The following is a 16044-nucleotide window of genomic DNA, read 5'->3' as shown; positions in this document are numbered from 1 at the left end:
ATTGCGGCAGCTGTGTCCCCATTCATTCCTTCATTCACTAGTATCACTGCCTTCCTCTTCCTATTTGCTGCAGAGCTATAGCCGCTCTTCATTTTCTGACTGGGAGGAGCGGGTATTTGTGGATATAGTCCCAAAATAGATTACTTTTGTTCTGATAAATAATGCCGAGCATGCAGGGGAGAGGAAGCACATTTCCCAGAGCTGAAAGGGAGAGTTCACACCACAATTTGAATGTCTTTCAGAAAATTGCCAACCCTTAATCCTGGCTTTTAGATAATTAAATCCTTTGCTTTTGTAGAGACTCAGAAATCTGAGTGACTAAAGTGAGGGAAAAAAATCAGTGTCATCTAGATCTTTCTTCCCATTCAATTCCTCTTCTATATGAAGTGACCCACTTAAGAATATATTCTGGGGGTGCCTGGATGGCAGAGTTAGTTAAGCATCTGACTCTTGGTTTCGGCTCAGACCCTCTCCCTCTGCCCTGTATCTCAGATAAATAAATAAATCTTTTTAAAAAATCGGGGCAGGGGAAGGGAACAGTTTGAGCAAATTTAGGAGAAATCTCCTAGAGAATGTGAGGTCATGATGATTGGAAAGGATATGAATAGATGGAAGGAAGGGCAAAATACATAGATGATCCTAAACAGTCCAATTAAATCAGATACTAAAGGATTTTTTAATTATGAGTACAATATGCTTAACATAAATGGTCAACATGAAAGGCAGTGAAGGCAACAAGGAGCCCTGGGAGTCAGGAGCTCCAGCCAGTGCCATTATACCCTGGCCAGTACTTCCCCTCCCTGGAGTTAGAGCAGAGGACTCTCTTTTCTCCAGGGCTAAGATTTAACAAACATGACAGACAAACAGAATAAAAATGAGTGAACAGAATATATATATGTGTATGTATACACACACACACACACGTATACATACACATACACGTGTGTGTGTTTATAATTTATTTTAGAGAGGAAGAGAGGGAGAGCAAGCTAGTGTATGGTGGGGGGAGGGGCAGAGGGCAAAGGAAAGAAAGAGTCTCAGGCAGACTCCGTGCCAAGTGCGGAGCCAGAACAGGGCTTGATCTTCTGACCTGAGCTGAAACCAAGTGTCAGTCTCTTACTGACTTGAACCACACAGGCGCTCCTGCCTGGATTTCTTAAGCACTAACACATTTGAGAGAGAGGGTATAGAATAGGGGGGGAATTAGGGACTTTAGATTCAGAGAATCCTGAGATCCTATGCTAGTTTTGGTAGTGGCTGTTTGACTTTGGGCAAATTATTTAATCTCCATTTCTTAACTGTAAAGTGGGATAATAATATTCTGTAAGGGAATTATGATTTAGATACATGGTAAGTACCAAACAAAATAGATGTGGGGGCTTAATAAATGGTAGCCATGGGTATCATTCATTCGCTTTCTAATCATTTGTTTACAAAAACAAACATCGATTGAATATCTGCAGTGTGCCTGAGAGGTATACATGATTCTTGTCCCTGAGGAGCTCTTAATTTAGCATAGTGGTATGTGGGTGATGTGAAGAGTTTCAGTGAATCTCCCTAAGTAGTATGCAAACTTTTATTTGTGCTAATATGTATTTGTATGGGGAGAACGTTCATGACTTTGAACAGATTCTCAGTGTCTGTATCACCTCAGAAGAAGAATTTTTCCTGGCCATCTCCACCTGAATTTCTTGCTGGAGGTGCTTGTTATTCATACCACCTATTTTGATTTAAGTCATATAATACTTGTGGTATTGCTTAGCTGTTTAATACGGAAGTGTGCCTGTAACTCCAGCCATTCAAACTCCTGCAGGACAAGGATTGTGCTTACATTTTTTTAAAAACAGGTTTATTGAGATACAATTCACATACCACACAATTCATCCATTTAAAATATACAATTCAGTGACTTTTAATAAATTCGGAGTATGAGGCACTGGGCTAGCTCAGTCAGTAGAATATGGGAGAGCATGTGACTCTTGATCTCAGGGTCATGTGTTTGAACAAGTTAAGAAATATATATGTATATGTATTTATATATATATTTGTGTGTGTGTATATACACACTCAGTGTACATCCATCACTATAATCAATATTAGAACATTTCATCACCCCAAAAGGGAAATCCGTATCCCTCAGTTGTCATCCCTACCACCTCAGATCCTCTAGCTCTAGGCAACCACTAATCTACTTTCTTTCTCTTTAGATTTGCCTGCTCTAGGTATTTCATATAAATGGAATCATACAATATTTGGCTCTTTGTAACTGGCTTCTTTCACTTAGTTTAATATTTTCAAAGTTTGTTTATGTTACATTTTGTCTTTATATTCCCTTTAATATTCAACACAGTAGTTGGCATAGAATAGCTTTTTAAAAAATGAAATTTATTTTGGGGGCACCTGGGTGGCTCAGTGTAACCCACAGAGAGAGATCACAAGTAGATGGAGAGGCAGGTAGAGAGAAAGAGAGGGAAGCAAGCTCCCTGCTGAGCAGAGAGCCCGATGCGGGACTCGATCCCAGGACCCTGAGATCATGACCTGAGCGGAAGGCAGCGGCTTAACCCACTGAGCCACCCAGGCGCCCATAAATAAAATATTTTTTAAAAATAAAATTTATTTTAGAATAACTTATTTTTATTTTATTTTTTAAAAGATTTTGTTTATTTATTTGACAGAGACACAGAGAGAGAGGGATCACAAGCAGGGGGAGTGGGAGAGGGAAAAGCAGGCTTCCCACTGAGCAGGGAGTCTGATGTGGGCCTGGATTCCAGGATCATGACCTGAGCCGAAGGCAGACGCTTAACGACTGAGCCACCCAGGTGCCCTTTAGAATCATTTAGAATTACAGATAAGTTGCAAAGATAATATGGAGAATTCCCATATACCTCATATCTACTTTCCCTGTTATTATCTGAAATCAGTGTGGTATATTTTTCATAATTAATGAACTGATATTGATACAGTATTGTTAATTAAGGCCCATACTTTACTCATATTTCTTTCATTTTTAAAAATCTAATGTCATTTTTTTGTCCTGGATTCCATCCAGGATATTATATTACATTTAGTCATCATGTCTCCTTGGGCTTCTCTTGTCTGTGACACTTTCTCAGACTTTCTTGTTTTTGTGTAATAGGATTTTAACAGATACATGTTGAAGGGATTTAAATTGTTACCCTTAGAGGACAGGATTTTCTCTTCATGTTATGGGGCCTAAGGACGTTTAGTATTTATTATCTAGTTACTTTAAAAAAAGACCTCTGTGTTAAATCCCCTTAGGAACGCTATACCACTGATATTTCGAGTGGGTTTCAGCACGGCAGAGTGAGTTTGAAGGAACAGGAAGGGGGGAAACGTAGGGAGGGAAGCTGCCACTGCTACTGCCTCCTCTCATTATTATTGTTTTGTTGATACTGGTGTCTATTATTATTAAGACAGTGTGCTCTAACAGAGGCATAGCCTTTGGAGTAAAACAGTCCTCTTAAAACAAAACAAAACAAAACCAAAAACAGTCCTCTTAGACACTTATTTAGGTATGATTTCTCAGAATATAAACTACGGGCCTCAGCTGTCTCACCTGTCAAATCGTCTTGCGGTGTTTTGAGAATTAGGAAAGAGTTAAAAGTCCCTTGCATGGTGCCTGTGGTTGTCAGAAGCATAATTGTTGATTGATAGTAGAAAAAAAGATCCTGTTGGAAAGGGAAAATAAGGTAAAAAACAACAACAACAAAAAGCAGCATGGAGGGGGACTTCTGTTTTTTAGCAATTTCTGTAGCTGGTGGAATAAGAGCGAAGATGACCTTGGTTTGCCTACATGTTCAGTATTAACTGAAAGACAGCTTCTTTGCTAGACAAGAGGCTTTGGGTCCTTTTTGGTTGTGTAATTTGGGTTTCTAGCCTCTTTTTAAAGAGGTGCTTGGAAGACTATGAATAATTAAAATTGTCCTAACATGGCTGTTTTGCTCTAGATGCTGTGTCTGAGGAACGATATCATTTTTAAGCAAGCCTTTTCTCTCTTAAGGTAAGGATATTAATAACAATGGTTAAATATAGCTAATATTTGCATTCTGTTGGGTAGTTCACCCAGCATTTTTCCTTCATCATCTCCACCTGTCTACTAAGCATCTCAAACATTAACTCCCCTGTCATCTCTCTCTTCCCCATTCTCAGTAAATGACAACTTCATTCATCTAGTTGCCCAGGCCAAAGTCCTTGGAGTCATCCTTTGCACTTAATTCTCTTACTCTACATCCAATTCTTTAACAAATCCTCTCAGTTCTACTTTTGAAATATATACAGAATCAAACCTTTCCTCAGCTCCAGTTTCAGGTCTCATGCTTTCTGTTTTGCTCAACTACTAGGGACCAGCTCCTTCTAATATTTACTATCATCATTCTTCCTCCTAACTGATGCCACTGCTTTCCTTTTCTCTTCTGTCCTTCACACTAAAGTCAGAGTAATTATTTTTATTTTCAAAAACTTATTTTTAAAGATTTTATTTATTCATTTGAGAAAGAGGGAGCACGAGCAGGGGAGGGGCAGAGGGAGAGGGAGAAACAGATTCCCCACTGAGCGGGGAGCTCAATGCTGGTCTCAATCCCAGGACCCTGGGGTCACGGCCTGAACCAAAAGCAGACATTTAACCAACTGAACCACCCAAACACCCCTGGAATGATTATTTTGAAAATCAAGATAGTTTATGTCACTTCTCTCTCAGAACTCTCTAATGGTGTCCCATCTTACTCAAAATCTACAGAAAGAAAAATAAAATGAGATGAAAATTGAGAGGGAGGTAAACCATGAAAGATCCTGAACTCTAGGAAACAGGGTTGCTGGAGGGAAGGGGGAGATGGGGTAGCTGGGTGATGGGCATTAAGGAGGGCACTTGATGTAATGAGCACCAGGTGTTATATACAACTGATGGATCACTAAGTTTTACCTCTGAAACTAATAAAAAAAGAGAAATAAAATCTACACTCTTTACCATATCCAACAAGGCTTTACATAATCTGTCTCCTCATCTGTATACTACTGCTTCCTCAGCTTTAGCATACTGGCTCCCTTTCTAGTTCTTGAGGATCTAAGCACTCTCCTACCTCAAGATCTTTGCCCATTCTTCCCTTAGATATCCATATGGCTCGGGGTGCTTGGCTGGCTCAGTCAGTAGAGCATGAAACTCTTAATTTTGGGGTCATGAGTTCAAGGCCTTTGTTGGGGAGTGGAGCCTACTTAAAAAAAAATTTAGGGACACCTGGGTGCCTCAGTCAGTTGAATGTCAGACTCTTGATTTTGATTCAGGTCATGATCTCAGGGTCGTGAGATTGAGCCCCATGTCTGGTTCCACGCTCAGGGTTCCATGGTTAGTGCAGAGTCTGCTTGTCCCTCTGCCTTTACTCCTGCCCCCTCATGTGCTCACTCATGCATGTGTGCTCTCTCTAAAATAAAGAAATAAATCTTTAAACAATTTTTTAAAAAGATTTTATTTATTTGACAAACGGAGATCACAAGCAGGCAGAGAGTCAGGCAGAGAGAGAGGAAGGGAAGCAGGCTCCCTGTTGAGCAGAGAGCCCGAAGCGGGACTGGATCCCAGGACCCTGGGATCATGACTGAGCCGAAGGCAGAGGCTTAACCCACTGAGTTACCCAGGTGCCCTTTAAACAAAATTTTTAAAAAGGCTTTCCGTATGGCTTGACCCTCCTTACTTCATTCAGGTTTGTGCCCAGATGTTATCCCTTTAGAGAGGTCTTCCCCAAATACCCTATGTAAGAACAGTGCCCCCCTTACCCCATCAATCTTTATTCTCTTCCCTTACTTCATTTTTCTTTGTTGCAGGTATCACCATCTGAGACTTTTTAGAAAGATGTATATGTAAAGTTACTTAAATTATTTTCCCTGCCTGTCCCCTAGAATATAAGCATCATGCATAATATACCATACATGTTAGTCCAGTTTACTGCTGAATCCTTAGAGCCTAGAATGGTGCCTGGCACATAGTAGGCATTTAATAAATACTTGTTTAATGAGTGAATAGATCCTCATAGTGACCTGGTGAAACGGGTCATATTATCTTAATTTTATACATAAATAACTGAGGTCCAGAGAAGCAAATTAATTGCTCGAGATGACATAGCTAGTATGAGTTGGAGTTAGAATTCAAACCTGTTTTTTTCCCACTGTCTTGCATATACAATTTGCTACTCCTCACTGTTTTTCTCTCAGTGGTAATAAAAGGCATTTGGTAGTATATTTCTTGAATCAGCAGGTAATCACTGAGTGTCTTATGTGTGGCAGCCATAGGATATAAAACAGTGAATTGTATATCTCCCTGGACCACATGGCACCCATAAGTCTGCATGATTTTTTAAAATCCTTTACATTTATTGAAGCCTCTTTCCTATTACTCCTTTCCATTGTAATCTATTTCCCCAACCATTGATCAGTCACCTCTTCAGTAAGTACTTAACTATAGCACCGTGCTTACTTACTATAGAACCATTTCACATGTTCTCTCAAATTTTTACAAAAATATTACAGGACAAATATAGATAACGTCATTTTACAAAACAGGAAACTGGCTCAGAGAGTTTAAGATAGACTTTCAGTCCCACAAGATTATACTATTATTATCTGCATTTTAAAGATGAGATAACTGAGTTACAGCAATATAAAAGAACTTGCCAGAGGTCACAGTTTGGAAATGGTACAGTCAGCATTTAATCACAGATCTGCTTGTCTCCAGCTTGTGCCACAATTTCGTTGCAAAACTTCGCAGGATGGAGAACTAAAATATGCTGATAACCTAGTGAGCCAAACAGAGCTGTATTATTGTTCTCCATAGTCTTTGACTTCTCTGTTCACTCTGGCTCTCGCTCCTGGTCCTTCATCTCTGCCCTCCTTGCAAGGCTCCTGCAAGAACAACCTCACTGGTTCTCTTACTCCTCCCATTTATTACCCATCTGCTGCCAGGGTTAACTTCCTAAAACCTAAACTTGATCATAGCACGCCTATGCTTCACATCTGCTAGGAGCTTCCCACTGTCTATACAGGTAAACAGCAAATTCTTTAGCACAGTGTATGAGGTTCTTCATAACCTGGCCCCTGATTACCTCTTTCACCAACCTCCCTTTTCCCTGCTGCTTAAGTTTCATTCACATCTAGCTGGTTGCCGTTCCCTGAACAGACCACTTTCATACCTCTGCCTGGAATGCTTTTCCTTAAGGCTAAATAATTAAGAACAGTTCTGCATTTTTATTTTTTTATTTTTATTTTTTTTTTAAAGATTTATTTGTTTGACACAGAGAGAAAGAGACCACAAGTAGGCAGAGAGACAGGCAGAGAGAGAGAGGAGGAAGCAGGCTCTCTACTTGGCAGGGGCTTGATCCCAGGACCCTGAGACCATGACCTGAGCCGAAGGCAGAGGCTTAACCCACTGAGCCACCCAGGCTCCCCCCAGTTCTGCATTTTTAAAACTCAGGTCAAATGGTTTAACCCCTCTGGTAGAAATGACCACACTTTACTCTGTGGTCCACCAAATCTTGTACAAGTTTTTATTCTGGATCAGCACTAGATTGTGGATCAATTAGTTTGCATATCTTTCTCCCAACTAGACCATATATAGAGACAATTTCCTTATTTTTGTATCCTCAGGATGTCTGGCACATAATAGGCACCTGGTAATGTTTATGGAAAGAAGGGAAGGAAAGAAGAAGGGAGTATCTAGCATTGACTTCACCTTAATGAGAAGCATACAAGTCTTGATAACTGTGCAGATTAAATGTGGGTTTCTAATTTTATTCAACATACTTTCCCCTCTTTTTAGGGTCAGAACTTCAGGAGAAAATCCCATCAGTTCTGCAGGTATGTGGTTATTTCTTGATACAATCTGCTTGCTTTAAGTGACTCTAACACTCTGTAATAATTTTGTCTAGAAAGATTCCTAACATATCTTTGAGAAGAGTGGCTGGGACCACATTCCACCCCCAACATGGAATAGGACAAGGGCAAGAATATAAAGTGGTTAAGAGCAAGAGCTCTTTAGTAAGTTTGGTTCCCAGCTCTACCACATACTTACTCTGTGACCTTTGGCTACCTCTCCATTACCTTGCATTCCTCGCTTAAAATGTTGAGGATAATTATAGTACAAACTACAGTGAATTTAAAGGTTCAGCAAGGTAAAATACATTAAGTTAGTTATTATAGTTATAACTACTGCTATTTCAGACCTCTCTTTTATGCCCATCATCTACTAGGCAAGGGCTTTTCATGTAGTATTTTGTCCAAAATGAATTTCCATTCAATCTGATTAACTCCGAGAATTTTAGTCTGTTTCAGCCCAGTTACCTGCCCTTTCTGCTTTGTCCATTATGTGAGAAATTTCAAAATAGTTGTTTGGTGTTTTTTTGTTTTTTTAAGATTTTATTTATTTGACAGACAGAGCTCACAAGTAGGCAGAGAGGCAGGCAGAGAGAGGAGGAAGCAGGCTCCCTGCTGAGCAGAGAGCCCAACTCGGGGCTCTATCCCAGGACCCTGGGATCATGATCTGAGCCAAAGGCTTTAACCCACTGAGCCACCCAGGCGCCCCTAGTTGTTTGGTTTTAATGACATTGGTCATTTGCCTAAAGAGTATTAGAAGAGGGAAGTCTGGGTGGCTCAGTTGGTTAAGCGTCTGCCTTTGGCTCAGGTCATGATCCTCTGGCTCTGGGACCAAGCCCCACGTTGGGCTCCCTGCTCGGTGGGGAGTCTACTTCTCCCTTTCCCTCTGTGCCTCCTCCCTACTTGTACTTTTGTTTTCTTTCTCTCTCTAAAATAAATAAATAAAATCTTAAGAAAAAGAAAAGAGTATCAAAGGGAAAAGAATGGGAAACAAGAAGGAAACTAACATTTACTGAGTGCGTCGTGTATGCCAGGCAGTACAGAAGAGGTTTTACATCTGTTAATTTTTTTGGAAAATGGCAGCAGTATGTAGAGGGTCACCATTTCTACCAGCCACAAAGCCCAGTATCTCAAAATATGAGCTTCTTTTTATTTATTCATTCTCCCAACAGACATTTATTATACGAGGATATATTTAGGTGCTGAGGATACAAAATTGAGAGGATACAATCCTTGCCTTTTGGAAGCTTATAGTTATTTTTTTTTTAAGATTTTATTTATTTATTTGACAGACAGAGATCACAAGTAGGCAGAGAGGCAGGCAGAGAGAGGGGGGAAGCAAGCTCCCTGCTGAGCAGAGAGCCCAAAGCAGGGCTCGATCCCAGGACCCTGGGATCCTGAGCTGAAAACAGAGCCTTAACCCACTGAGCCACCCAGACACCCCAGGAAAGGTTTTCTTTCACATTTTTTTTCCTCTTAATTACACTTTTTATTTGGAAAGATTAAAAAAAAAAAACACATAGGACTGAAAAAAGATAATATGTCAAATAAACCCAGATTTGGCAATTACTAACATTTTGTCAGATGTTCATTTTGTTTTTTGTTTTTTTTAAAAGATTTTATTTATTTGGGGGAGAGAGAGCACGTGGAAGCACAAATGGGGGGAGGGGCAAACGGAGAGGGAGAAGCAGACTCCTTGCTGAGCAGGGAGCCCTATGTGGGACTCAGTCCTCAGTCCCAGGACCCTGTATCATGACTTGAGCTGAAGGCAGACACTTAACCAACTGAGCCACCCAGGTGTCCTTGTTTTTTTTTTTTTTTTTTTTTATCTTGTTTTGTTTTAAAAAGAGATTATGGGGCTTCTGGGTGGGCTCAGTCGTTAAGTGTCTGCCTTCAGCTCAGGTCATGATCAGAGAGAGTCCTGGGATTGAGCCCCGACTTGGACTCCCTGCACAGCGGGAAGCCTACTTCTCCCTCTCCCATTCCCCTTGCTTGTGTTGCCTCTCTTACTGTGTCTCTCTCTGTCAAATAAATAAATAAAATCTTTAAATAAATAAACAAAATAAAGAGAGATTATGTTCAGGTGCTCTTATTCCATGGGTTTGGTCTCATCCCTTACTCTCAACTAGAGGCAAAGTTCATTTTGAACTTGTATGTTTTCTGAGTAACTTTAAAAAAAATTACTATTAAAATTAACAATTGTAAGAATTGTAAATGCATTTATATGGATGCATAGGATAAAAATAAACTGTACAAAAAGGTATATGATGAAAAGTCTAATTTTCTATTTCCCAGTCTTGCTCCCCAGGGATACCCACTGACAGCAATTTCTTGTATGTTTTTCAAGAAGTTTTAGCAGGGGTACCTGGGTGGCTCAGACAGTTAAACATCTGCCTTCGGCTCAGGTCATGATCCCAGTATTCTGGAAAGGAGCCCCGAATAGGGCTCCCTGCTTAGCAGGAAGCCTGCTTCTCTCCCTCTGCCTGCCATTCCCTCTGATGTGTGTGTATGTGCTCACTCGCTCTCTCTCTTTCTGACAAAGAAGTAAATATATACATATATAAAGGAAGTTTTATGTTTATGTGAATATATACTGTGTGTGTATGAGTATTCTTAATGCTGGACATTTAGATTGTTCTCTGAGTTTTTGCTATTTCAAAAATGCTGCAGCAACCATCTTTATACATTTTTGTGAATTTGTTCCTGTACATTTATAAGATAAATTCCTGGAATTGAAATTGCTGAGTCAATGGATTATGATTAAAATTTTTGGTAAGTACCATCTGATTGTCCTTCAGAGAAGTTGTATTAATTTATATTTCTATTTTCTGGTCAAAACTGAATTTTATAAAACATCTTATTTTTTGGTAGTAAAAAAGTTATGTCTTATGATTTGCATTTCTTGAGAGAATTTATCATCTTTCCACATTCTTTCTTTTTTTCATCTTCCCACATTCTTTTTTTTTTTTTTTTAAGATTTTATTTACTTATTTGACAGAGAGAGAGAGAGATCACAAGTAGGCAGAGAGGCAGGCAGAGAGAGGGGGGAAGCAAGCTCCCTGCTGAGCAGAGAGCCCAAAGCAGGGCTTGATCCCAGGACCCTGAGATCATGACCTGAGCCAAAAGCAGAGGCTTAACCCACTGAGCCACCCAGGTACCCCATCTTTCCACATTCTTTTATTTATTTTTTTTAAAGATTTTATTTATTTATTTGACAGACAGAGATCACAGGTAGGCAGAGAGGCAAGCAGAGAGAGAGGAGGAAACAGGCTCCCTGCTGAGCAGAGAGCCTGATGTGGGGCCGATCCCAGGACCCTGGGATCATGACCTGAGCTGAAGGCAGAGGCTTTACACTGAGCCCCCCAGGCGCCCCTTTATCCACATTCTTATTGGCTATTTTTATTCCTTGCGAACTGTCTGTCCATTTTTCTGTTGGGTTGCTGGCTTCTTCATTCTTAATTTATAAGATTTTTTTTTTTTTAAGATTTTATTTATTTATTTGACAGAGAGAGATCACAAGCAGGCAGAGAGGCAGGCAGAGAGAGAGGAGGAAGCAGGCTCCCTGCTGAGCAGAGAGCCTGATGCGGGGCTCGATCCCAGGACCTGGGACCATGACCTGAGCCGAAGGCAGCGGCTCAACCCACTGAGCCACCCAGGCGCCCCAATTTATAAGATTTTTTTACATAGCTTTTACATATTAAGGAAATTAGCATTTTTCTGTCACCTCTGCTTTGAATTGCTTATAGTCATCTATCTCTTGATTTCTTGTGTTTTTTAATTGAGAAGTTTTATGTTTTTATAAAGCTAAGTCTATTAATCTTTGATATCTAGATTTTGTTTCTTGCTTAGAAAGATCTCTATTCCGGGGCGCCTGGGTGGCTCAGTGGATTAAGCCGCTGCCTTCGGCTCAGGTCATGATCTCAGGGTCTTGGGATCGAGTCCCGAATCGGGCTCTCTGCTCAGCAGGGAGCCTGCTTCCCTCTCTCTCTCTCTCTGGCTGCCTCTCTGTCTACTTGTGATTTCTCTCTGTCAAATAAATAAATCTTTAAAAAAAAAAAAAAAAGAAAGATCTCTATTCCAAGATTAGTTTAAAAAAATCCCTCATGTTATCTTCTGGTATGTTTTTCCCCTTATAGATGTGATGCAGCTGGAATGAGAAGTGAGTAGTGATGCCGTTTTTCCCCCCCAAATGAGTACTTAATTGTTTCAGCATTTATTTATTTATTTATTTAGTAATTGTTTCAGCATTTATTGAAACATCCATCTTTCCCCCTTAGGTTTGAGAAAGTCACCTTTATCATATACTAAGTTTCCATATAGATCTGGGAGTATTCTAATTTTTGTTCTATTGATTTGTCTGTATATTTGATACCATTACTAACCTTTTTAAAATACTATTGGTTACTGTAATTTTGTAGTATATTTTAGTATTTGAGAACTAGTTAAATCTGAGGGTTTTAAAAAATTTATTTATTTAAAATATTTTATTTATTTATTTGACAGACAGAGATCACAAGTAGGCAGAGAGGCAGGCAGAGAGAGAGAGAGAGGAGGAAGCAGGCTCTCTACTAAGCAGAGAGACCAATGTGGGGCTCGATTCCAGGACCCTGAGATCATGACCTGAGCCAAAGGCAGAGGCTTTAATCCACTGAGCCACCCAGGTGTCCCTTATTTTGTTTTTAAAGCTGGGATCAAATAGGGCATGTTAAAACCTGTTGGAGGAAATCCATTAGGGAGGGGATCCTTTTGAAAAGAGAGGTGGGGAATAATGAAATTATTTACTCAAACAGTTTTTCTTCTTATTTTTCTTGTTTTTTTTTTTAATTTATAGATTTTTATTTATTTATTTGACAGAGAGAGAGAGAGATCACAAGTAGGCAGAGAGGTAGGCAGAGAGAGCAGGGTGGTGGTGGGGGGGAGCAGGCTCCCTGCTGAGGATAGGGAGAGAAAGGGGGAAAGAATTTCAAGCAGGCGCCACACTGAGCATAGAGCCAAACACAGGGCTTGATCTCATGACCTGAGCTGAAACCAAGAGTCAGATGTTCAACCAACTGAGCCACCCAGGTGCCCCTAAAACAGTTTTCTATTTGGAGAAATTCAAGCTGTCTTTAGGAATTTTCAATGTAAACAACACTATATGAACATCCTCATACATCAGTATTTATACCCTTGTCTGATTATTTACTCAGCATACATTTCTAAAAGTCAGACTCTTGGGTCAAATGAAATGGACATTTTTTTTTCTTTTTTAAAGATTTTATTTATTTATTTGCCAGAGACAGAGGGAGAGAGAGCGAGTGAGCACAGGCAGACAAAGAGGCAGACAGAGGCAGAGGGAGAAGCAGGCTCCCTGCCGAGCAAGGAGCCCGAAGTGGGACTCGATCCCAGGACCCTGGGATCATGACCTGAGCCGAAGGCAGCTGCTTAACCAACTGAGCCACCCAGGCATCCCTGAAATGGACATTTTTAAAGCTATTGATGTGTATTACCAAACTGGTCTCCAAAAAGATTATGTTATTTTATTCTTCTTTGGTATTTGAGAATCCCTTTCATATACTCATTATTAAGCATTATTATTTTTTAATATTTGGTAATATTATAAGTTTTAAAATGCCATCCCTTGTATTTGTATTTTGCATGTCTTTGATTACTAGTGGTTGACCATATTTCCATATACTTACTGGCCATTTATCTTTTCCTTTGCCCATTTTTCATTTGTTGTCAGGGAATCTCAGAAGGCCCTCTAGAAGGCCCAAGGTGACTCAACAGTGTTGGCATGCCAAGATAATTCTACTTGAAAGGACATAGTTTTGTTGGCATTTATTATGGGTTTTTTGAGATATCCTTAAAGTCAGAAATTCCAAGATTGAATTATATTGGTTTTCAGAAAAGAAGAGTGGGAAGCAGTGCCCTGTTCGAACCTTCACCCATTTACTCTCTGTGGTTCTGGGTACCATCCCAGCTGCTCTCTCTAAAAGATGGGTGTGGTTGTAGTGACTGCCTTTTTTTTACTGTTTTGAACATACATAGAAAGGTAGAAATAGGGGCGCCTGGGTGGCTCAGTGGGTTAAAGCCTCTGCCTTCGGCTCAGGTCATGATCTCAGAGTCCTGGGATCAAGCCCAACATAGGGCTCTTTGCTCAGCAGGGAGCCTGCTTCCTCCTCTCTGCCTGCCTCTCTGCCTATTTGTAATCTCTGTCTGTCAAATAAATAAATAAAATCTTAAAAAAAATGGTAGAAATTTAATATATATATATATATATACTTGTATGTAATATATGTAAAGTGATCTGAAGTGGTTAAGTGAGAACTCAGAGTCCTTTCATTACAGCATGAGCAAAAAGATAGAATCAGAGAAACGTGGCACATTCAAATCCAAGCAGTTAGGTGTACTATAATTAGAAAACCTGGAAAAAGTTTGTAAAGAGATTTTGACAAAAGTGGGTAGCAAGTTGTCTTGGTACAATGTCTTAAGAACCTTTCAGCATGGAGCCCAGTGTGGGACCTGAACTCATGACCCTGAGCCCAAGACCCAAGCCGAGATCAAGAGTCAGATGTCCAACTGACTGAGCCACCCAGGTGCCTCATAAAGGCAATTTTTGAGTACATATTATTTGCCAGGTGCATGGATATCCCTGCCCTTGTGGTATGTAAAGGACTTCTAGTCCACTGAATGGAGAGAATATCCTGTAATAAATTCTGACTGGGGCTACCACAGTGTTTCTACCTATTACTGTAGCATAGCCCTGCTAAAAATGCCTATTCTAATTTTGAAGGAGAAATAATTAAAGTGACATTGTTACCCGCATCCTGGATTGATGGGTTTAGTTCCCAGCTTAGTAAACAGGGACACTGAAGGACAGTTGGCTCTAGCATATATAAAGAAAATAGATGTGATGTGAGAGAAGATGGTATGTGATTACATCCTATAATTGCGCTAATTGAAAGATCTTCAGAGCCTCCTTTTGAAACCGTGGGGGTCTATGTCTTCAGTGAAAAGAGTTGCTTTTCCTCTTAGGAGGCTACAGTGCTAATGTGACAACAGGAAATCCAGTTTGACGACAAGGAGCAGGGGAAGAATTCTGTTGAACTTACTAGAAATTGGAGGCTTTCAAACTGGTAAATTTTATAATGTAAACAACAGGCTAATTAAGCAGTTTAAACACTGGTAATTTAACCAAAACCTTTCATTTAAGGGGGAAAATGGTTAATTTAACAGTAGTTTGAACCAGCTTCTTAATTAACCAGCTGCTCTAATTATAGGGATTGCCCTAAACTGGATTTGAAAATGCTTTCTTGCCAAGGAATTCTGGCAGAAGAGAGGCTGAGATGGGCTGGTGCTTTCACCTATGATGTGTTACTGTCTCAAAGATCACCTTTGGTTCTGCTGTTTGAAACCATGAGGGGTTTGTTTGAGTTTCTGTGTACTTATGGATGGTGGTTGGCATCTGAATTTTCTTTAAATAAAATGTTCTACTATATAGTGGAGGCACCAGAGAGCTGTAACAGTGAAGTGAAATCGATGATCTTTGAACGTTTAGGGCAGTAGAAGAGTTTCATGGAGACAGTGACAAATATTTGAGCTGGCCTTGGAGGCTGGCTAGGATTTCACCAGTTGGAGAGTTGCAGTCCCAGTAGGGGTTACTGCCCAGCATGGCACAGAGGCATAGCGACTGCACGGTTCATGCAGAATGGCAAGTATAGCTCTGTGGCTGAGGAGCAAGGTTTTATAGGCCTGGAGGAGTGGGAGAATGAGATGAAGTTGTTGAAAGTAGATTATAGAATCAAGCTTCTGAAATGCTTACCTAAGGACTATGAACATTTTGAAATATGGCCAAGACCTTCCCTGCCTCATTCATTGGTGTCTCTGTAGTGCCTGGTACAGTGCCTGGCACATACTAAGTACTTTAAAAAAATTATGTGGGTACAGTGAATAAATTGTTGAATTAATGAAAGAGAAGAACGTGTTTTAGAAGGATCAGTTTGGCAGCTGTAGAGGATGGAATAGAGACAGGGATGTGGATACAGTGAGATTACCAACAATTTAGCCAAGGCTGCCCCTTGAATTTCGTAATCCACCCGTGCTCTCATTCACCTTCCCAAAGTGATCTTTTTTTTTTAAGATTTTATTTATTTAACAGACAGATCACAAGTAGGCAGAGAGGCAGGCAGA

At 40.1% G+C, this 16044-nt stretch overlaps 1 protein-coding gene across 3 annotated transcripts in view; it reads left to right on the top strand.

Moving 5' to 3' along the window:
• The window catches only part of MRPL48 (mitochondrial ribosomal protein L48), a 67881-nt gene that overhangs the window by 19213 nt on the left and 32624 nt on the right, over positions 1-16044 (top strand). For all 3 annotated transcript variants that reach the window (XM_059133071.1, XM_059133081.1, XM_059133063.1), the window contains exons 2-3: positions 3969-4021; positions 7820-7857. In XM_059133071.1, the coding sequence (XP_058989054.1) occupies positions 3969-4021; positions 7820-7857 (91 nt within the window). The remainder of the gene's footprint in view (positions 1-3968; positions 4022-7819; positions 7858-16044) is intronic.

Source organism: Mustela lutreola, chromosome 1, assembly GCF_030435805.1.
Source record: "Mustela lutreola isolate mMusLut2 chromosome 1, mMusLut2.pri, whole genome shotgun sequence".
Lineage (NCBI taxonomy): Eukaryota > Metazoa > Chordata > Mammalia > Carnivora > Mustelidae > Mustela > Mustela lutreola.
The sequence above is the reverse complement of the archived record's forward strand: the minus strand, read 5'-3'. Positions and strand labels throughout refer to the sequence as shown.